Source organism: Heptranchias perlo, chromosome 3 (genome assembly GCF_035084215.1).
Source record: "Heptranchias perlo isolate sHepPer1 chromosome 3, sHepPer1.hap1, whole genome shotgun sequence".
Lineage (NCBI taxonomy): Eukaryota > Metazoa > Chordata > Chondrichthyes > Hexanchiformes > Hexanchidae > Heptranchias > Heptranchias perlo.
In genome coordinates, this window is record NC_090327.1 from 31,191,004 (window position 1) to 31,215,267 (window position 24,264).

Below are 24,264 nucleotides of genomic sequence, written 5' to 3' on the forward strand. Positions count from 1 at the left end.
CTTCAGTTTTCTGAAGAGACTAGAAAAGATAGGATTGTTTTCCTTAGAGCAGAGAAGATTAAGGGGAGATTTAATAGAGGTCTTTAAAATTACGATGGGTTTTGATAGAGGAAATGAGGAGAAACTGTTTCCACTGGCAGGCCACAGCTGGAGTACTGTGTGCAGTTCTGGTCGCCGCACTACAGGAAGGATGTGATCGCTTTGGAGAGGGTGCAGAGGAGATTCACCAGGATGTTACCAGGGCTGGAGCGCTTCAGCTATGAGGGAAGATTGGGTTTGTTTTCCTTGGAGCAGAGGAGGCTGAGGGGGGACATGATTGAGGTGTACAAAATTATGAGGGGCACAGATAGGATGGATACTAAGGAGCTTTTTCCCTTCGTTGAGGGTTCTATAACAAGGGGACATAGATTCAAGGTAAAAGGCGGGAGGTTTAGAGGGGATTTGAGAAAGAACTTTTTCACCCAGAGGGTGGTTGGAGTCTGGAACTCACTGTCTGAAAGGGTTGTGGAGGCAGGAACCCTCACAACATTCAAGAAGCATTTGGATGAGCACTTGAAATGCCATAGCTACGGACCAAATGCTGGAATATGGGATTAGAGTAGACAGGGCTGATGGCCGGCGCGGACACGATGGGCCGAAGGGCCTCTATCCGTGCTGTATAACTCTATGACTCTATAACCAGAGGACAGAGATTTACGATAATTGGCAAAAGAACCAGAGGGAAGATGAAGAGGATTTTTTTTTTTACACAGGGAGCTGTTATGATCTGGAATGCACTGCCTGAAAAGGTAGTAGAAGCAGATTCAATAGTAACTCTCAAAAGGGAACTGGATATATACTTGAAAAGGGAGAATTTGCAGGGCTATGGGGATAAAGCAGGAGAATGGGACTAAGTGGATAGCTCTTTCACAGAGCAGCACATGGACGATGGGCTGAATGGTCTCCTTTCTGTGCTGCATGATTCTGTGAAGAGTAGTTACTGTTATATAGGCAAATACAGCAGCCAATTTATGCACACAGGACACCGGGAGAACTCACTGCTTTTTTCTCCCAATAACGCCATGGAATCTTTAACATTCACTGCAAGAAGAAAGATTTATAACAGCATTTATGTAACTATACATAATGTCAAGACATCAGTTACCCTGTTTTTTGGGGAAGGGTAGTGAGAGATTTGGTGCCATCTGAGTGATGAGTGCAGAGGACATTTTACTTTTTAATTGGGCTATGTCTCTGTTAAAGAAAGATTGGGGGAGGGGTGGAGAATGGTGGTCATGCCAGGCTGTCTTGTCTCCAAGCCACTCTGGTACATCATTGAGAGGGAGGAACCCATGCTTGCCCCACAATGGCTTCATTCACTGCAATAGGAGTCATGGGTTCTGACTGGCCTGGGGGCTGATCTGGAGCTGCTTGATATCAAAGAAGTATTACTGGCTGGGTACACTGCATAATGGCTTCAAATGTCCGATAACGGAACATGATAAATGAAGCTGTCATCAGACGAGAAAATGGCATTGATTATTTTTGAAACTGCAACTTCATTGGGAATTTAATCAAAATTCTGTAAACTTTTGCAGGGTGACAACTATAAGAACCATATACTATACAACTAAATTATTTCACATAGGATATTTATAGTCTTTACAGAGAGGAGACTTTCCTCCCATCAGTATGTTAAACAACTTCAACACCCAGACTATCCAACATTATTTTAATTATTAATTTTGAAGACATTTGCAGGTATTTAAAATTATTTTATCTTGTGTGTCATCTTTAGAGGTAGAAAAATAGTCATCCAGTACAATAGCAACAAATTAAAACAGATTTTTAACTATATTTTTCAGTGTATTTCCAAACAGATACATAAAGAAAATAGGATAACATTTATTTGAGTTGCACCAACACTTAAATCGGGCATCAGAAGATAACCAAAGTACGGAAGTACCTGGAGGATCCCGGCAGATGTAGCAGATATACTGGTCTGGAATGCTGTCTTCCAGTAACCCCATACAGATGCTGTGCTGCCAGCAAAGGCACTCTTCACACTTCAGTGGGTGGGAGACAACAGAAGGGAACAAAGGAAAAAAAAACACAAAAAAGATTAAAAAGGAACAAAAAAGACAAGAAAAAAATAAATAAATGATGCACGAGACTGACTTAGTGATGCAAACACTTCAATTGTTTCAATCTAATATATCGTTAATTCAGTGCTAGATAATACTTTCAAACTCATTGCTACGTGGCCTATTCTAAATTTTTCTGTGCGGGAGACCTTCAGGAAGGCCTGAAAGACAGTATCAATTGCCCAAAGGAAACAAACACACAGCAAAAAATGTTTATATATATTTTGCAGGGCTATGGGGAAACAGCAGGGGAGTGGGACCAATTGGATAGCTCTTTCAAAGAGCCAGCAAAGGCACGATGGGCCGAATGGCCTCCTTCTGTGCTCTAAGATTCTATATTCTTATAGTACCACACACTATAAGCACAGTGCCCTGCAAATTTTAGAATATGTAGCTTACAGAATTTGCGAGGCACTGTGCTTACAGTGTGTATTACCCCGATCCCAAATAGACAAAGATCTGAAGATCTTGAAGACACTTCCTTTCACCCTCAGTTTGAAACCTATGCTCTAACTCATTCTTTCTGTGGACCTCAAAACTGTGGAATCCCTTATCGCCCCTCAGTGTTCTTTTCCTTCTATAATCTACAAGCTTTTAAAAACTCAACTTTGGTGTCAACTAACCATTATTTGTCTGATTTACACCGTTTGTTCTTCTACTGTAATCAACTCTGGTGATTTTCTGTACTATAGGCCTTGGCCCTTCACCTGGGTCTCTTAATTTAAAGGGCCAGCTTGGCACAGTGGTGGCACTCTCACCTTTGAGTTAGAATGTCATGGGTTCAAGCTCCACTCCAGGACTAGAGCATGTACTCTAAGTTGACACATCAGTAAGTAATGAGGATGTGCTGCAATTTCAACAGTACTGCTTTTTGGATGAGACGTTAAACCGGGACCCCGTCTGCCTGTTCAGGTGGACATAAAATAAACAATAGCACAGGGGGCGGGGGTGGGGTCACCCAATGTCTTGGCCAACCTCAACTAACACCACAAAAATAGATTATTTGATTTGCTGTTTGTGGAATCTTGCTATGCACAAGCTGGTTTGCCTACACAGCCTTCATTGGCTGTGACATGCTTTGAGACGTCCTGAGGATGTGAAAGGAAGTTTTTTTCCTTTCTTTTAGAAAGGGCTCTCAAACTGCTCAGGCATGCCTAGAATCTGCACCGTGAAACATCTTCCCTCTCAGTCTATTTGTAAAGCTCCAACAACACTATTTTTGAGGGGGAAAGAGGGGGAGTTCTGAGCTTTTCAAGAGATGTTTGCTGATTACTCTCCCTATCAGCACCTAGGAACAGTCAACAGCATAGTCTTGAAAAGGCAAAGTGCCGGAGCACAACATGCAAAAACCAAAAGTGAAAGAAAACAGGTTGAAAGATTTAAATTGTTTTGACTACCTGAATCATAAACCCATTTTCTTCATCCATTTCACAGACACAGCGCACTATTGCATTGCTATCATCCTCCTCTTGAGACTCCTCCGGATTGGTTGAGTTGTCCAGATCCTGGCTGTAATCTTCACTCATCAGCGCACTCTCCGTTGAGGAACCATCAAAGAACTCATCTTCAGAAAGAGCTGCTATTAAAATAGAAAGGTTATAAAATTACCTAAATACTGTCAGTCATAAAAATCTTGACAAGACTCAATTCAATTTAGACATGAGTTGCCTAAATTCAATTCAAGGATATCACAAGAACATAAGAATTTTTACAAACAGAAAAAGGTTATTAGTCCCTTTCTCATAGATCTCAATCCCCAACTATATTATCTTCTCACCACATTCCTCAATCCCATCTCTTTCCAGAAACACATATCTGCCTCTTGAACCCATTTAGTTTTAAGTGCCAACTTTCCTAACACGTGCTCCCAGCAGCCAAGGCTCACTATTGGGAGCGCACATTTGGAAAAACAGCCATTTACTGTCTGTCCTCTTCTCTGCTCTAGTGACTTATTCTTCTAATCCTTTAGCTTTTGTGCAAAAACTTCTGCCTTACTTCCCCTCTTATTCTTAACATCCTATTGTTAACTTTTTTAATATTCATTCTCAGGATATGGGTGTCGCTAACAAGGCCAGCATTTATTACTCACCCCTGGTTACCCTTGAGGTGGTGGTGTTGGGCCTTTTTCTTGAACCGCTGCAGACCGTGTGGTGAAGGTACTCCCACAATGCTGTTAGGTAGGTAGTTCCAGGATTTTGACCCAACGACAATGAAGGAACAGCGATATATCTCCAAGTCGGGATTGTGTGCGACTTGGAGGGGAACTTGGGAGTTCCCATGCACCTACTGCCCTTGTACTTCTAGATGATGGAGGTCGCGGGTTTGGGAGGTGACATTTATTGTCCACTGACATTTGAACCTTTCAACAGAGTGAACAATTTATCTGTATCAAATCTCACAGTATGATTAGGAAAACTCATTACACGAGTTATCAACCATTCCCTCCACAAAGTAACGATCAGAAAAGACGCCTCCAATGAGACAGCGAGGGTATCCGTGATTAGCTGTGCCATCCAGAGCAGGAAGATTCCTGGATCAATTCCTGGTCTTTGTTGGTAGCTGATCTCAGCCAGGATATCAGTAGGTTGCCATAGAATTGGCCTCAGAACTCCTGGATATGGAGTGTAAAATTGGCTAGGGTTCCACACCTAAGGGCTATTCAGTAACCCTGCTGGAAGTGAGACATATATGGAGAAGATTGGACTCAGCAGTGCTCCCCCCCACTCCGACACACACACAGTTAACTCGCCAATTTCTTTTTGCTACAAATATGATATGGTCTGTTTCTGGCCAAAATTTGTGATATTCTTTAGGACATTTCTGCCTATTCTGCTCAAATCTCAATCACAACAAATCAAACATCTTGAAACACAAGTCACCTAATGAAATAAGGATGAGATGATCACACCTTACATTGCTTACAATTTACCAGCAAGACTTTCACACACTAATGTCCTTTAGGGAAGCAAACCCGTTCTGTACTCGGTCTAGCCTATATGTGACTCCAGTCCCACACCGACGTGAAAATTCACTTCCTCCAGCTGAAAGAAAATAACCTCACAACTGTAGAAAGCAACGTACACAGCTCTGTAGCCACGCCATTTATCTTACTAAAATGACTTTAACAGTTCTGTCTTATAAGACTCTGCTGCTAAGTCAATACAGCCCTTAATTGGAAGGGAACCAATATAATCCTTAATTAGAAGGGAGCCAATACAGTCCTTATACTGTCATTAATTGGGATGACCGAATTGTCTATTCTATAAATACATCAAGAACATATCGAATAACACCATCTAAGTCAAGCTACTTAAGGAATAGGAAACAGCATTACCTTGCTGGTAAATTGGTTTTACCCTACATTATAACCCATGTGATATTTGCAAAATGAACCTTCTACAGGAGGCCCAAATCTCAACAACGGTCAACAATGGGGTGCGGACTTGAATTAAAAATCTAATTCTTGTGGTTTAGCTACTGGGCCATCCCGCCATAATCATTTTCAGTGGATGGCAATCTCTTAATCTTAACTTGATGTGGCAAGGAAAATGCACATCACAAGAATACGAGACAGGTTTTGAAGGAAGATGATCCTTTGGCCCAATGGATCCCATCCTTCCAGAAAACCAACCCTATCATCTCCCCATTACAGTATCTAGCGGTTTCCTTTTGAGTCTAGCACTCTGGCAACCCATTCCAGATGTTGAACATCCCCTATGTGAAGAAATATTTGCTGACCTCTGTTCTAAACTAGCTTTCATGATGTTTAATCTGCACCTTCTTGTCCTGGCACATTGTTTTGGGTTTACTTTCTGCATCTGTTGAGTATATCTCTTCAAAAGCTCCTCTGTGATGTCTTTTTTCAAGGCTGAGGGGTCCTAGCTTATCTATTTGCTCCTCATAGCTTATCACTTCTAACACCAGGGATCAGCCTTCTTGCTCTTCTCTCTGCTACCTCTAGGGCCTCGATGGTCTCGTTGATTTGCGAGGCCATTCAGGTCTTGGAAGTGGTGCAGAACAGCCATTTAACTGTAATGAGTAGCAATTTAATTAATCAATATATCTAAGCATAATGCAAACAAAGCAATATTTGTAATGCAGTGTCAAAAACCACTAGCATCTCACACAGGTATTTTTGAAGATACATGCTGCCATTAGACCTTCTTTATGGATAGTGCAATCATATCAAGGAAATAGTAAATTATTATTTTTATTTCTGCACTAATGAATAGTCAATACTGCCGTTCTACCAAAGACTTGTTCATCTCGTGTAACTTCAGCACTTACATTCATGTCTAGGTGTACGATCCATGCTTAGCTCCAGCAACGATCCAGAGGATAGAAGAGATTTTGGCGATAGGTATGCCGGTTTCACCACCGATCCACACCGCAAGGCGAGGGAACTTCCAGGTTTGGTTATGGGAGACGAACATCTTTCCAAAAATTCCAAGGAAATATCTTTGAATCCTTCACAGTCTGTAAACTCTGAGCAGAAAGCAGGATTAGCAAGTTAAAAGAAGACTCAGTAGTAGGTCCCTCGCTTTTTGTGGTAAATATTAATTTGGATTAGAATGTGGGGGGCTTGATTAAGAAGTTTGCAGATGATACAAAAATTGGCCATGTGGTTGATAGTGAGGAGCAAAGCTATAGACTGCAGGAAGATATCAATGGACTGGTCAGGTGGGCAGAAAAGTGGCAAATGGAATTCAATCCAGAGATGTGTGAGGTGATGCATTTGGGGAGGGCAAACAAGGCAAGGGAGTACACAATAAATGGGAGGATACTATGAAGTATAGAGGAACAAAGGGACCTTGGAGTGCATGTCCACAGATCCCTGAAGGTAGCAGGACAGGTAGATAAGGTGGTTAAAAAGGCATAAGGAATTACTTTCTTTTATTAGCGAGGCATAGAATATAAGAGCAGGGAGGTTATGCTAGAACTGTATAAGACATTGGTTAGGCCACAGCTTGAGTACTGCATATATTTCTTGTCCCACATTACAGGAAATATGTGATTGCACTTGAGAGGGTACAGAGGAGATTTACGAAGATGTTGCCAGGGCTGCAGAATTTTAGCTTTGAGAAAAGATTGGATAGACTGGGGTTGTTTTCTTTGGAACAAAGGAGGCTGAGGGGAGATTCAATTGAGGTATATAAAATTATGACAGGACTAGATAGAGTGGATAGGGAGGACCTATTTCCCTTAGCAGAGGGGTCAGTGACCAGGGTGCACCGAATTAAAGTAATTGGTAGAAGGATTAAAGGGGAGCTGAGGAGAAACGTTTTCACCCAGAGGGTGGTGGGGGTCTGGAACTCACCGCCTGAAAGGGTGGTAAAGGCAGAAACCCTCAACTCATTTAAAAAACACTTGGATGTACACTTGAAGTGCCGTAACCTACAGGGCTATGGACCAAGTGCTGGAAAGTGGGATTAAGCTGGATAGCTCTTTTCTGGCCGGCACAGATATGATGGGCCGAATGGCCTCCTTCTTTGCTGTATCTTTCTAAGAGGAACTGCTTAGGGTAATTAGGACAGAGATGCTTGCAAAGTTTTAACTTGAATCAAAAACATTCACAATTGTGAAGACTTAGGAACAATGGAACAGGAGTAGGCCATTTAGCTCCTCGAGCCTGTGTTTTGAAAGCAGATCAATTCTTTGCATCTGCTCACTGCCACAACATAGGCTGTCTCAGGATTAACCCATCTGCTCATTGTCACTCAGATTAATAACAGAAAGTAGTGTACAATATTGGCTAGAGGGCAGATGAGTTAATCCGGATTACCTGTCATAATGGAGGGGACCACACACTGGTGAATAATGAAAATTGGCAGATAATTAAGATTCCCCAGCAGAATTCCCCATTGTTGCTTTGCTTCTGTCAGTAAAATCAGGAGAAGGTTAGGGGAGATGCCTGAAAGCATAGTCAGGGAGAAGTAGGTTTGAAGGGTGGTCAGGGAGAGATGCAACAAGATGGAAAGGTTCAGGAAGAGAATTCTAGAGCTCAGAGCCAAAGCAAATAATAGCACTGTACATTCAGTCATGATAATATCCCTCTCATCAGTTTCTCAAATTTAATCTTGAATGAATTCCAAATTTTGACAGATAACAAGATAAAAGATTGTTCTTTTATAACTTGAAGCTGCATGGTGATTGGCCCTCAACTAAAATGCAATAAATGGGAATTTTGTTGGGACTAAATGATGCCAGTTACCACTGGCTTTAAATCACAATGATAAAATGACAAGACAAAGAAGCCTCTGTGGATATTTTTAGGCTAAACAATGCTCTCAATCATTTTGTTTTCTCCAATGGAAAATCTATCAGAAATGTTAGAAGTAGGCCTCAGGTAGTACAAGCCTCTCCAAGTTAACTCACTTGTGGAGATGTTCCTATATCCACTGCCCATTGATGTTCAAGGCAGGTGAGCCAATTTTTATTTAAAATCAGGGCTTTTGTTTGTGCTCACCAAGGAGAGGAATGTCAGTGCAGGTGAGTAGAATACTTTTTACGCACTGAGGGTTTGATGCACAGCAAAACCTCCTATTCCCTGCTCCAGCAATGTGTCTTAACCATGCTCTTAGAAAAACGAGCCATATTTGTTTTTCCCCCTACCATTTCCTGCACCAGTCATCCTAATGATTGTTCTCAGCCGAAATAAAGCATGATGTGGAGATGCCGGTGATGGACTGGGGTTGACAATTGTAAACAATTTTACAACACCAAGTTATAGTCCAGCAATTTTATTTTAAATTCACAAGCTTTCGGAGACTTCCTCCTTCCTCAGGTAAACATTTACCTGAGGAAGGAGGAAGTCTCCGAAAGCTTGTGAATTTAAAATAAAATTGCTGGACTATAACTTGGTGTTGTAAAATTGTTTACAAGAACTAAAAGCAGGTAGTAAAACTGGGAATTTTGCTTAGAGGGGCTATTAGGATGACTGGCGCGGGTAATGGAATGAAGAAAAATGTACAAAATATAGCCTGCTTTTCTACGAACTCCAAGCTCAGTGCTTTTGTCGTGTGTCTACCCAGAACTGGTTTGAAACTGTCTCAGCTCATTTAATTTCAGACTCTCACAGCTAGCTGAGAGAATGGAGTTTTTCATTGCATCAGGCAAGGTTGGATTTGAACCCAAGTCCTAGAGGTAACTGGGCAATGTGCTTACCAACTGTTTTATCCAGTCTTGGAGATTTCCTGTCTTTTTTACAGCAATGGAAATAAATTTCTGGAGCTACATTGCAAAGTCCCCCACTCTCTCCGCCCCACCATTGGCAGCTGTGCCTTCAGCCATCTAGGTTCTAAGCTATGGAATTCCCTCTCTGCCTCTCCTTAAAACCTACCTTTTTGACCAAGCTTTTAGTCACCTGTCCTAATATCTCCTTCAGTGTCAATTTTTTGTCTAACAACGCTCCTGAGAAGCGCCTTGGGACATTTTACTACGTTAAAGGCACTATATAAATGCAAGTTGTTGTTGAAACGTCATTTGTTAACAATGCCCAGTTCTGCTTACCATACTTGGATTTCTTTTTCTTCTTTTTCTTTTTCTTCTGTTTTAGTTTAACGTGCTCCTTGTCTTTCTTTTCTTTACTCCTCTCCTTCTTTTTACCTTTAGGAACATGAAAAATAATCTTTTTCTCTCCCGTTTTCGAGTATTACTCAATCCTCCCCATCTCCCTCAAAAAAGTTTCCGGTCCAGTCTTTACACACGTGGCATTACTCAGACCGTTCGGTGTCTGCAGTACAGATATGATGTCTAGCTGGTAACCTGCTGTGCCTTTAAGGCTACTGCTCAGGTACTCATTGTGGAGCAGTGGTCTAAATAGACAGATCCAGGTAGTTGCAGCCGCTTGTAAACTCCTGAGGTCAGTCAGAGGGCACTTTAAAATTTCAGGCTCCAGATCAATGGCTGGATTTCCTTCCTTTTTTAAGATCATTTTGCACCTGTGATGTTTTGAAGTGTGACATCTGAGGGTAGATTTTCCTCTGGGGTTCCTCACTGGACGCCCGACAGGTGCAGTACGCTTGAGGTGCACTGAGCCTGTCTAAAGTGAGAGAGGCCTGCAGCTGTATTTCGGGTGGGCAACATTGGAGACTTAAGATTAGTCCTGGGTACAGGGGCCGTTTAAGAGAATTGGAACTTGCCTGCAAAGTATTCTGGCTGCTCCAGGACTTGCGCATACCCTCCAGTATGCAGGGATCCCAGTGCAAGCCCTACATCAGGCTTATTTGGGTGCTCCTCCACTGGGGCACCCAACAATTGGTCGAGAAGGAAAATGAGGCGGGAAGTCGTGAATCTCGTCCTGCCCCATTGTTGTTGCAATGCTGGATCGACACCTATTCCAGGCACAGGCCCAGTGACAATAACTATGGGAAGCTCCACGAAATCCTGCAGTAGCGCACTAGGAGCGGAGACCTGACCTAAGGGGTCTCTGCCTCTTCACTGCACTTGGGAACTAAGCTGTTCCCCATGTGCGATGGAACGGAAAAATCCACCCTCCGGAATGAAACATGATTTTCAGTTAATTTTTATATATCATAAAACCAGTAACATCTCTGATAGCTCAGTGAGTAGCTGAGCCACACAGACCAGGACTATCCAAAGTTCATTCCCCAGTCTGTGCTGAGACAGCTGATCCCTGTTGGGGTGACAGAGTGAGTGATAAAAGTTGGCCGGGATTAGGAGGGGAGAAATTCAGCCACAGTACCCACACTCCTATCCAGTGACCGCTGCTGAAAGTGCATTGCATTTGTGGGGAAATCGGGGGGTGGGGGGGGAAGGTGTGGAGAACAAGACCAGGATCATCTGTGATGCCTCCCACAATAAATAAGTTGCTGACGCACACTGTCTCGTCTCACAGGTGAATATTGGCCAGTTGGGTGAGATTGAATTTTTAGTTAAAAAAATGCAAATCAAACTAGTTAATAATAAAAACAAAAGATACAAAATGGGTAAACATGTCCAGTGAGACTCTTCATTGAAACCGTCATCTAATCAGGGCCCTCGCCAGAAATGCTAATCTGTCTTTTCTCTTTTCAGATGCTGATGAGCCCCTGCTGTGATACTTCTGTCATTTTCTCATTTTATCTCAGATTTCAAGCATTCATCTTTGCATCAAAACAAGATTATAAGGCAAATTCAGCGAGGCAGCCTCACTAGACAGGAGGACAGATTGGAGAATGAGGGGCGTAACGCACGGTCTTCGAACGCAGTCCCGTCTGGCAAGGCTGTTCACCAAGAGCGAATCCTTGCTGAACTTGTCCTTAAGAGTCTCGCCATGTAGTGGGTGGACATGAAGGATAACTTAAACGTGTTAACACCATTACTGAATGTATTTCAGTATCTCAAGCTGCTTCATACCAGGCAATGAGTTCTTCTCTTCATACTTCATCTTTTTTTCGCTTTTCATTCCTGTTGGAAGCACTGATAGTTTAATCTCCCGCCTCCAGGCAGATCTTCAACATTACCAAGTATCTACAGAAATACACTTGCGAAAAATTACCATTTAAAAAAAGAAGTTATTGTAATTCTATTTTGAAATATTCCCTTAGACTACACATTTACATATAAAAAAACAAGTTGCACCATCCAGGATGTTCAATCTCATTACCTAAGCTTAGTTATTTAATGTTAGCTACGGTGATAGGCAGAGTGCTACAATTAGTTATAGTAACTCTCAGTTAGGGAGGGGAAGGGTAGAAAAAAAGTTCAGCTGTGGTTGCTGTTCCTGATTGCTATCCAGTACTCCTGCTGGAAGTGCTTGTGTGCGCTTGTTGGGCAAGGACAGGATTGGGCTCAACTGTGCTGTCCCCACACAGAGTCACAGAGCCTGCCGACACTCACTGTCGAGGCTCACACATGAAGAATGGCCACTTGGGTGAAGTACCGGAGTGCTGCTGACGCCCATGGAACTGTCCTCCTAAGATGTACCTTCAGAAGATAAGGGAGAAAATTAGAGAAAGAAAACATAAAACAAAAACAATGATACTAAACCTAAAAATCCAGGATGCCTCTGGAATGCATCTCCAGCTGCCAAAAATAACTAAACTGAAAGTTAAGGAAGCATACGCCTATACCCCACAAATGAGAGAAAAAACTCACTTGCGTTTTCCACCCACCTGCAAAAAAAAACAAAAAGCAAAATATGAATTGTCTGAGGATTAACTCGTTCAGCTTTTGAGCGTTTTGAGACATGTGATCCCTCCTCATGCTCGTGTGCTCTCAAGCCAGTATCATACACTACTTTCTGTTACTAATCTGAGTGGCAGTAAACAGTTGCAAAGACCTGGTCTGCTCTCACAGCACATGCTGCTTGTATATACTCTATTCCATGTTTATCGTTCTACTCCAGTTGCTTAACATTTCCGATCCCAGGCCATAGCATTGAGGGCCAATCACAGACTGTCTCTGAACACCCTACGCCCATGTAGTCCACCCTCCCCCTTTAGTTTCAGCATAAAAGAAGGCACCTGAATCTTATGGTTACTAACATTATATACCAAGACACCAATGACATTGGGAACTTGCTCTAGCAAGACCAGGGTCTCTAGACTTTTCCTCCCAGACTGCAGAAGACTTGATTTGACCTACAGATTCAGAGATAAATTTATTCATCTCACTTGTGCATCAAATACTTGTGAGAAAGCACGAATGTCAATTTGTGATGTTAGAAGTAAATTTGATTAGAAAGAGATTTCCATCTATAAAGATTTACTTGTGGTGATACCAGTTACTAAGTAATTCGGGGGTGGAAGGGGGAGTTGCATCAATTTTAAGCAGAATTGGTTTGAACAAGGTTAATCACCGTAAGTCTGTTCCTGCTTCTATGGAATAACAGAAATGGTTTTTACCAACTTCTGCATTTCTGTCTCTGTCGACACATTTCCTAAGTATCTTCTCGTGCACGGACTCCATGCTCTTCTCCTTCACAGAGGGGCAGTGGATGGGATGAGCGTCGGTCCCTTCCATGCTGAATGCCGCAGATGACCGCTTCTTCTTGCTGACTTTAGAGGGTTTGAGGCTTATATCGAGAGGCATCTCCAGCTGCAAGGCAGGGAGATGGGATGATGGTGCTAGGGGATTAGAATAAGAGCACAATTGTAAAATTCAAGCGCTGTCTTTTGTTGCTGAGTACAGTAGACAAAAGTTAATGAGCACCCAGTTGAAGAAGAATGCGTGTTAACGGTACATTTCTCCTGCAAACCTCTAAATATTGACTTCCCAATTTCAACAGTGACACCATGATAGGGCATTGAACGAAGGGCAAGCATATCTGCCCAAGGAGGTAGAAGGGTCACCCTAGGCCATTGAATCATAGAATGATTACAGCACGGAAGGAGGCCATTTGGCCCGTCGTGTCCGCAAGAGCAATCCAGCTAGTCCCACTCCCCCACCCTATCCCCGTAGCTCTGCAATTTTTTCCCTTCAAGTACATATCCAATTTCCTTTTGAAGGCTATGATTGAATCTGCCTCCACTATCCCCTCAGGCAGTGTGTTCCAGATCACAACCACTCGCTGTGTAAAAAAAAGTTTTTCCTCATGTCGCCTTTGGTTCTTTTGCTAATTACCGTAAATCTATGTCCTCTGGCTCTTGACCCCTCTGCCAATGGGAACAGTTTCTCTCTATTGAAAATCATGAAGGGTCTAGACAGAGTAGACAGAGAGAAATTGTTCCCATTGGCCGAAGGGTCAAGAACCAGAGGACATGGATTTAAGATGATTGGCAAAAGAAACAAAGGTGACATGAGGAAAAACTTTTTTTTACACAGCGAGTGGTTAGAATCTGGAATGCACTGCCAGAGGTGGAGGCAGATTCAATCATGGCCTTTAAAAGGGAATTGGATAAGTGCTTGAAAGGAAAAAAAATTGCAGGGCTACAGGGATAGGGTAAGGGAGTGGGACTAGCTGGATTGCTCTTGCATAGAGCCAGCATGGACTCGATGGGCCGAATGGCCTTCTTCCGTACCGTAACTTCTATGATTCTATCTACTCTGTCCAGACCCTTCATGATTTTGAATACCTCTATCAAATCTCCTCTCAACCTTCTCTCCTCTAAGGAGAACAACCCCAGCTTCTCCAGTCTATGCACATAACTGGAATCATTCTAGTAAATTTCTTCTGCACCCTCTCTAAGGCTTTCACATCCTTCCTAAAGTGCGGTGCTCAGAACTGGACATAATACCCCAGTTGTGGCCGAACCAGTGTTTTATAAAGGTCCATCATAACCTCCTTGCCTTTGTACTCTATGCCTCTATTTATAAAGCTCAGGATCCCGCATGCTTTTTTAACCGCTTTCTCAACCATCCCTGCCACATTCAACGATTTGTGCACATATACCCCCAAATCTCTCTGTTCCTGCACCCCAATTTAGACTGGACCCTTTAGTTTATATTGCCTCTCCTCGTTCTTCCTACCAAAATGTATCACTTCACACTTTTCTGCGTTGAATTTCATCTGCCGCGTGTCCGCCCATTATACCAGCCTATCTATGTCCTCTTGAAGTCTATTCCTATCCTCCTCACTGTTCACTACCCTTCCAAGTTTTGTGTCATCTGCAAATTTTGAAATTGTGCTCCGTACTCCCAAGTCCAAGTCATTAATATATATTAAAAAAAGCAATAGTCCTAGTACCGATCCCCGGGGAACACCACTGTATACCTCCCTCCAGTCCGAAAAACAACCGTTCACCACTACTCTCTGTTTCCTATTACTTAGCCAATTTGGTATCCATGCTGTCGCTGCCCCCTTTATTCCATGGGCTTCAACTTTGATGACAAGCCTATTAAGTGGCACTTTATCAAATGCCTTTTGGAAGTCCATATACACCATATCAACCGCATTGCCCTCATCGACCCTCTCTGTTACCTCATCATGTAGCTCTTTTCAGATCAGCATTAACAGATGTGGGGACAGATTGTCCATTCGCCCTCTTATCCACAGATGGGGTTTGGCCCATGGAAACCAAAGAAGAGTAACAGGAGCACAAACGTAAAAGAAGCTTTGCAGAAGCAACAATTAATTTCCCAAACTAGTACTGGTTTAATGCGAGGGAGCGGGGTGAGTGGGAGAAGTTGGTCACTTACAAAATGGTTTGACTAAGACCCAAAGACACTTAGGGTGTGAAATTGGTCTACGCCAGTAGCGCAAAAAGGGCTTGGAAAAGAAAATCGGGTATGGTGTAAAACGGGCTGTCGATTCGCTATAAGCCCGTTTCATGATACTGGTGTAGACCACTTTCACCACCATAGCCTCAAAATAAATGAACACGGATGACTGAAACAACACTGACAACATACATATTCTAAAATTTGCAATAATGCTCTAAGTGGCAAGAGCTGCAGGCAGTTTGGAGGGGCAGGCATTGCACTGGTGAGGGTGCTTAGTAAAACACAATTCAGCATTAAGTCTGTCACCAGATCATAATGGCAGGTGTACAAATTCAATTTGCAGTAAAACCCACTGCAGTGCTGTTGGTAATCATCTACTATAGCAACAAATGAACTTAAAGGGAAGGAACTAGTGGAATTAGTTTTTATTCAAGGTACTTTTTACTTTTTCTAAAAAAATAATTGTGCTCATTAAAGTAACGCATGCTGGAAAATAGGATATTTTCCACTTCAGGCAACCAATATTAGCATCCAGCACTCCCATGTAAGGAACAGCAAAGCTAGATGTAGGGTAAAGCTCCTCCTCTCTGCTCCAATCCCAAACTCAGAAGAGCAGCTCCTGCGTGATTCTTTTCCCCATTTTTCGACACTAACCGTCCTTAGTTTCATATCGAAATTAAGGGCAGTTTTGTGTTGTTAGCTCCACTGGAAAATCCATTGAGACTGCCCAAGCTTATTTCTCAAAGGACAGTCTGGGCTGGACTTGAACCCATCTCCCAGAGATGAAAGGTGGGCTGTACACTGCCTTTTTAATGCAAGAAAAAAAATACAAACTCACCTTGTATTTATTTGTCAATTTATGAAAACGTCAATATTCCTGACAGCATGAAGGACTCTTAAATGGGCTTTCATTCCCATCTGACCACTTCATTGATGCCAATTATGGGGGTCCCATACCAGTGGGGGTGGAGGGGTGGAGAAGCGTATTCAACCCCAGGAAACTATGCTACAGCCTGGAAAATATGTATTTCCTGTTGTTTCTAATGGAACCACTCGAAGAAGCTTCCCATAGTCGTCATAACTGGAGAGGCCGAGCGGGAGGGAACACTACTTGAGAGTTTTCATGCCAAATAAGGAAACAAACAGAACAACTTGCATTTACGTAGTGCCTTTAATGTAGGAAAATAACCCAAGGCGCTTCACGACACAGGTTTATAATTTTCAACGCTTTTCCTTCCATTTAAGCTTTAATGTTATGATGACACGTTTCTTTCCAATTTCTCCCCTCCTCTCCTGAAGGTGTAAACTCTCACTGGGGTACTGTTTCACAGATGCCAGCAGCCTAATCCCACCCCCTGCCCAGACACACCATTCTACAGGTGCGAGCCTAAACAGTGAGTATCCGCACTTTATTCAATCACAGAGGGCATCGATCCTACCCTCATCCAACATCCACACATGCACACTTTTCCAGCAACAGTCACGAGTTAGCATTGCGGGGGAGGGCAGCAGCCCTAATAATCCCACCTCCCTCCATTCCAAGCTTAGAGATAAGAAGGCCATTTATGGTACCCAAGTGGGGCCCTAGCTGAGATCAACCAGAGCAGACTGAGGATCAAACCTGGAATGTTTGATTTGCATTTTTTAGCATTATACCGAGTGCAGCTTGTATCCACTATGCCGTCTGAACTGTATGGTCCTCTTAATTCATTAGCTCAAATTGCTGCCACTTCTAGTGATAGACTTGTCGCCACGAATATTTTACTGGTATCGTACAATCCAGAACACTCTACCCAGCCGCAACCCAACTTTGGAGGATAAAATCTATTAATTGCAGCGCTGAGTGTTTTCTATGGTTCGTGTGTATTGTACAAAAAGATCAAACACTTTTACACTTTACTGAAGTCCCAGTGACAACACAGGTACAGGCAGGTCCTTTTTTATACCAGGATCGTGTTTAAGAGCATAAATCCACCCCTTTTCATACAACACTTTAGATATTGGGTTTGGGCTAATAATATGTTCAACTGAACTCCAAAACACAGGAAAACAGCATTATTAGCTGAATCTGCAACCACCCACTGCCTGGATCAGTGGATGCTGGCCATCAAATGAGTCTCATAGGCAACTCAAGCACTGTGCATGACCACCGGCTTTGTCAAGAGTGCTGATTAGGGTTTTCAGAAGCAAATAAGGTGTTTACTTAGCCTCCTGTTGTCCCCTCACGACACAGCCAGCCCCTAAAGAGCTCAATGGGGTTGAGTACACAGTCTTGATTATGTAATGTAAGCCAGTTTTTACAGACAAGTTAATTGCTCTAGTTTTGAACACAAAGTCACATCCTATTACTTTACAGAATGCTTCAGTGCAAGTACAGAACTCCAAACCCATACTTCCAAACACCCAAACACACTTACTAGTGTACATACCAAAACCCTCCCAGGTTGCAATGCCAAAAGAAGTTCAATGACCTCACCAGAGTTGTCAAGGTAAGTATATTGCTCTCTTACTCTCTGCTCACACCTCTATCATTTCCAGTCTTGCTACTCACAATACTCCCCTCCCCTGCTTCCCTTCCCTGTCCTACAATCACTGCACTACACTTCACTCCACCTCCTTTTCTTCATACTCACACACTCATCATTATTGCAACCCTCACTTCCCCATATCTCACTTCTTACACATGGCATACCAAACTATTTGATCATGACAGGCACATTCTCTAAACATCTCACAAGGATATCACCAATATACTCCCTTCTTCTTTGCAGGAGACGGTCGTGCCAGAATGGAAGTCGAGCCCACCTGTACACCCTCTCACCATAGAACAGAACATGCTGGCCATCATGGGCAAGGGGAGAGTCATAGCCTTGGCGAGTGGCAATGCTGGAGGAGACGTCACGCAGGATTTCTTCATGTCTTATCCTCTTTTTCCCTTTTTACTTCTATCTCACCCTACACACTCTGCATGCCAAACTGCAGCTGCTTTCACCAGCCACTTCTTCCTCTGCTCTGCCTTCATGCTAAAAGCTAACCTTGTCCCTCTCTTTCATTTCAAGTGATGAAAATGTGCATATACCTCTGTTAATAAAAGGAGGAGACCAGACTTCCTGAACATGCAGCAATAGTCGATCCGATGCTAGCAAGCACCAGCTCAGAGACTGGCATCACAAGTACTTTAGAGACTAGGCTAGAGGAGGAGTCTTTAAGTGGTGAATCACCGGAAAGAAGTGTGCAAATGCTAAGGCAGGAGGATAAGATGCCAGCTCGCCGGAGGGCAAGGTCACACACAAGCTCTGCTGCAGAGGACTCAAATGCTGACTTCAAGGGCCCAGGCTATCAAAGAAGGCTAATGTGCATACATCAGGAAATGCAGTGGACAGCCTACCAGCGAGCTTGCACACAATGGCTCAGAGCATGCAAGAGTCCAGTTCCAACTTGTGTCGGGGCTTCACACAGATCATGGAGATCATTCTGTCCAACGTGGAGTGAGTGGTCAGCTAAGTGGTAATGTGTACCTGGGCACCCAAATCTCTTTGCTCCTCCTATTTTGTTGCGATTTAGAAAATACTCTGATTTGTCTTTCTTGGATCTTGGTTGCAAACCCTCGTCTTCCAGCCCTAAATATAGCTCTACCAGACCACCCATGACTACAGTGAAATTGTTTTGAAAGCAGCCAAAAGCAGTGGAGCACCAGCAAAAACCTCTCAGAAGTCAGAATTCAGTTCCAGAAGGCCGAAAATAGGCCAAGAAACACCCACAAGTTAACCAGCAGCCTAAAAGGACAAACTAGCAACTAACCTGCATGTAATGGTTGGGCCCTTTAAATAGCACTGATGCAGGGTCCTTGCTGACAACTTGCTTAGCGAGTTTATCACGTGTGGAGTCAAGAGCTGGGGCAGCCCAGTTCAGAAAAGGGTCCTACAACAAACGTAGGACCCATAATGAAATATGTTAATAACTGTTTTAATACTTTTGGTTTGCGCACTGGATGACTGCAGAGGAGGCCTATCCAATATGGCAGGAGGCGCATTTCTGGCGTGGGACGGACGTGCTTGAACGCACTGTCTACCATATTGGGTGCTTACGCACACGTTTTACGCCTGCAGAATGGATGCGGCACCAACAAATTTCTAGGCCAATGTCTTATCTGGAAGACGGCACCTCCAGCAATGCAATACCCTCCTCAGAGCATGGTTGTGATATTTAGCAGCTAACCTGGCCACTGCTGTAAATAGGCAAATTCAAGTAATTCTAGCTACCAATAAACTGTTGACATCAATCACTGAGTAGTGGTTTGTAAATTTAATGCTCCAGGTCAATGACTGGCTTTCTTTTCCTTTTTTAAAAAGATTGTTAGTAGTAGTATAAAAGTGCCACACTAAGTGTGATGTCTGACTTGTGACATCTGGTGAGTGATGAACACACTCTACACACAAGGCCTTAAGACTTCTGTATATCATGCATTTTGTCCATCATACTTCAGGTGCCACATTGGGATGTCACACTTTTCTACATGCAAATTCTGTGTCGCACTTTAAAAATGCATTGAAAAAAAGAGAAAGGAAGCCAATCATTTACAATCTACACAGGAACTTCCCCAGCAAAAGAAAATGCTTAATTTATGTAATGCATGTAGCCCCTAATTCACCTCAGGATTTAATATTTAAAAAATGAAAGAGAAAGTCAATCTGACCTCTAACTGACCCAAGCATCTGCATCTGTATCTGTATTTCACGAATACAGTGTAATTACACCTTGTAGCCTTACAGGAACACATTAGCAGCAGAAGAATATATTGTGCATTATATGGTTTAATGCTCCTGTCCTTATAAAACAACACAGCCTCTTACTGTGAGCAGCACCAGTGTCCCATCCAATCTAAAAAGTATATAAAACAGGAAAATGCTTCTGAGTGGAAAGGGTCTTGCAATAAAAAGACTGGCTACAGTTTAAGAGCAGCTGGTTCAAAGCTCTCCCGAAATGTTCAAAAGAAATTCTATTTACTCATTCTTGCATTTGCGTGTAACTCTCTTTGAGAATATCTCTATGATCCAATTACATCTTCTATACTTACAAGAGGAACTCGACAGAGTTCTCCGTCTCTTCAGCTCCAGGCTGTTCACCGTTGATGCTGGCATGCTGGCTGAGGTGGCACGAGTCCGCATCCCACTCTCCAGTGAGCCAGTCTCTGAGTCGGATCCTTTCTCTGTATTGTGGTAATACTTTATGTGGTAATCTAGCAGCTTGGCTTTACGGAAAGCCTTGAAGCACCTGGGAAACTTGCACTTGAACTTGTTGTGGTCAAGCTCTATGACCAGTTCTTTGGGAGCTAATGGATCCTCCGTTTTTTTGGCATTAGTTACTGACGAGGAAGGCAGAAAGAAAGGAAGCACCACATTAAAATGGGAGAAATAAATTAAAAAATATTACAAAATCACAAGATAAGTTCAGATGAAGAAGCCCCTTTGGCTCATTTGATTTCAATTGTCCAGAATACCATTTCTTCTTGCAGCATTTTGTTTTTCCTAAGTTCGTGGGGAGGGAAGCAGGTTCGCGTGGGAGGTCGGGGGGAAGCACTCCTGCTCCTCCTGGCCCACAAGCAGTGCTGGAATGGCACTTAACTGCTAGATCCGGCTGTTCTCGCCTTGCTTCAGCTGCTGGGTTCCCCGAGCCCTGGGAAACCTGGCCCGCAGCCATTAAAAGTAAAACTGTGATTAAATTTGAGGCACGCGGCCTTATTAAAATATTTAAATGACAGACCCGCTTCTGGGGAGCAGGTTAGTCACCCCCCCGCCCCCCACCTTCCTCTCCCCACCAACCCGCCTCCAATAAAACCAGAAGTTGGAGGCGGGTTGGGATGGAGTTTCAGATTTTTGAATTTTTAACCGAGCCCCTCTCCCACCAGTCCTGGGGAATTAAAATTCCCCCCTAAATCTAATCCCACTCTGCTGCTCCCTCTCCATAGCCTCTAATATTCCTATTTTTCAAGCAGCTATCTAACCTAACTAATAAAATGAGGACTGGGTATGTTTTACGACATACCCAGTCCTCTGAGTATGTCGTAAAACAGTAGACCAGGCACTTCTACCCTTTCAGTGAAATGAAAGAAACATTGAAATGTGAGTCACCCCAAGTTACTCTTAAAAAATATCTCCAGCAACAATCAGGAAACACTTTTTCACACAATAGGTACTGGAAATCTGGAATTCTCTCCCCCAAAAGGCTGTGGATGCTAGGACAATTGAAATTTTCAAGACAGATCGATAGATCTTTGTTGGGTAAGGGATATGGAACAAAGGCAGGTAAATGGAGTTGAGGTACAGAATGGGGGAACAGGCTCGAGGGACTGAATGGCCTACTCCTGCTCTTATGTAAATTCAAGGGTGGTACAGCAAGAGGGATGGAAAAAGTCCTCTCTGGGGGTATGGTTTCACACTGGTCACCTAATGGTAATTCACCCAAGTGGCCATCGTTCTTGTACAAGACTTGAGTGTTAGCGGGCGATTGAACTGCAGAAGGCACCACAGCCAAGCCCAAGTCTGTCCTTAACTGACAACATGTGCACTTCCAGCGATGATCACAGGATCTGCTGGAAGTGCACACGTGTACAGGTGGTCAGGACCAGGACCTCTGGCGGATTCTTCTCTCCCTGATTTTTGCCTCCCTAACCCCGAGGTTGTTGAGGCCAATTTTAGTGCCTCTACCAACACCCTATTGAGATCAGCTAACTTAGCACAGACCAAGATTGAACCTGGAACAGTGTGTGGCTCGGTTACTCACTGTTCCATGCAAAGGGTTGTGAATCTTTGGAATTCTCTACCTGAGGCTGTGGATGCTGAGTCACTGAATATATTCAAGGCTGAGATGGATAGATTTTTGGACTCTAGGGGAATCAAGGGATATCGGGATTGGGCGGGAAAGTGGATTTGAGGTCAAAGATCAGCCATGATCTTATTGAATGGCAGAGCAGGCTCGAGGGGCCGTATAGCCTACTCCTGTTCCTACTTCTTATGTTCTTATGGATAAACTCAATGAGCCTCTTAAGCTTTCTACGCCAAAAGAAGTTTTATATTTTGCCTTCAGTAACTGGGAAAGCCAAAGATCAACATTAGCCAATTCTGTGACTCTTACAAGCATTGCCTTCACAGGCTAATTGAGCTTCACTCTGAGAACTGAAGAGATTCCCCATTTATAGATGCTCTTAATAGCCAGGATCCAGAGGCATTCTTGCAGAGAGCCAGGAACACCTGCCATAAATCATTACCAAATAGAAATATCCAAGTGGGGAAAACTTTCAGTTTTGCTGAAGATAGTCAATTTTCATAATAATGTAAAAAAAAGACAGTAAGTGCCTCCATGTGCACAATCTGGAGATATTTTACATAGAAGATCATAAATCAGTTGGACACTGCCCCTGCTGAGGAGTTACCACTGTGACATCCTGCATCCCCAATGGATCAAAAACTGAGGACTATTAACTTCTTAAAGAGTTCTATTTTAACATAAAGGTGCAAAGGATAGTGGGGCCCACTAGATTATAAAGCCATCAGCAATATTTTTTTGACTGTGTTAAAACTGTATGACAGAAGAAAATAAGAGGATGGATGGAATGAGTGATGCTACTCAGAGCAAACTCAGCTGGGTGGATGAAGAGCCAACACAACCACAGAGTGTTTTATACGTGGCACAGTTGCAGGGGCACAACTTGGGGATTGGGAAGAAAAACTGTTGAACCTTTTATATCTGCGTGAGGTGGGCAAACGGGCAGGTAGGTCCTGCGAATATTCACGGAAATTTAAAATCATGTTCTACAAACTAGGTTACAAATTCTCAATTTGCATTAAAGCATTATCAGGAATGATACCGGGGCTTAGAGGGTTAAATTATGAGGACAGATTGCATAAACTTGGCTTGTATTCCCTTGAATATAGAAGATTGAGGGATGATCTGATCAAGTTGTTTAAACTGTTAAAAGGGTTTGATAGGCTGGATATGGAGAAACTATTTCCTCTGCTGGGGGAAATCAAGAACGAGAAACATAATCTTAAAATTAGAGCTAGGCCATTCAGAAGCGAAATCAGGAAGAACTTTTTCACACAAATGGTAGTTGAAATCTGGAACTCATCTCCCTGCCCCCACCAAAAGGCTGTGGTGCTGGGACAATTGGAGCTTTCAAGAATGAGATGGACAGATTTTTGTTCTGACCAAAGGTCTTCGACATGAAACACTACTCTGTTTCTTTCTCCACAGATGCTGCCCGACTTGCTGAGCTTCTCCAGCATTTTCTGCTTTTATTTCAGATTTCCAGCATTCGCATTATTTTGCTTTTAATGGATAAATTTTTGTTAGGTGAGAGCATCAAGGGATATAGAGCTAAGGTGGGTAAATGGAGTTGAGGTGCAGATCAGCCATGATCAAATTGAATGGCAGAACAGGTTCGAGGGGCTGAATGGCCTACTCCCGTTCCTATGTACCTAATAAAGACAGTTTTATAGTCAGGATGAGTTGCACAAAACAATCTATTCTTAAAAAAAACGAATTAAAATAAAATTCAAGCAATTAAAAGCAAGGTATTTTGTTTAAAAGAAAATTTACCCCAACCCACTCTCCTCCCCAGAGACAATTAAATATTTTGTAATTAAAATTCTAGTCGTATAATGGCATCCACCATTTTATATCCATATACCGTCTATCCTATACTAGTAATTTACTGTCAATGGTTCTGCAACCACGACATTGTAGTGGGAGGAGAAAGAGGGAAAGCACAAGGTTTACAGCACCAACTGCATCTAAACCACAGAGTTTCAAATAAATCTGGGGACTTCCCCCAATGACTCAATGAGTTTCCCAGTGAGTAGCTGAGCTATTTTAACCAGGAAAGCTCCAGGCTTGATAGCTGGATCACAAAGATGGCAGGAGGGATGTTACAACGGGCCTCAGTGCCCGAGTTTGGGGGGGGGGTGGTGGTGGGCGGAATCAGTCCTGATCACTATTCAATGCCCCCTGATGTCCGAGCGTGGTCAGTTGAGGACAG

General features: G+C 43.0%; 1 protein-coding gene across 6 annotated transcripts in view; it reads right to left on the reverse strand.

The window, feature by feature from the left end:
• Positions 1 to 24,264, reverse strand: part of phf20l1 (PHD finger protein 20 like 1) — a 119,143-nt gene that overhangs the window by 12,413 nt on the left and 82,466 nt on the right. For 3 of the 6 annotated variants that reach the window (XM_067978672.1, XM_067978691.1, XM_067978670.1), the window contains 8 exons: positions 20,305 to 20,592; positions 12,925 to 13,192; positions 12,222 to 12,238; positions 11,481 to 11,531; positions 9,633 to 9,728; positions 6,411 to 6,608; positions 3,521 to 3,702; positions 1,946 to 2,045 (listed from right to left, as the gene is read on the reverse strand). In XM_067978672.1, coding sequence (XP_067834773.1) covers positions 1,946 to 2,045; positions 3,521 to 3,702; positions 6,411 to 6,608; positions 9,633 to 9,728; positions 11,481 to 11,531; positions 12,222 to 12,238; positions 12,925 to 13,192; positions 20,305 to 20,592 — 1,200 coding nt within the window. The remainder of the gene's footprint in view (positions 1 to 1,945; positions 2,046 to 3,520; positions 3,703 to 6,410; positions 6,609 to 9,632; positions 9,729 to 11,480; positions 11,532 to 12,221; positions 12,239 to 12,924; positions 13,193 to 20,304; positions 20,593 to 24,264) is intronic. The other 3 variants (XM_067978671.1, XM_067978683.1, XM_067978676.1) reach the window with 3 other exon arrangements.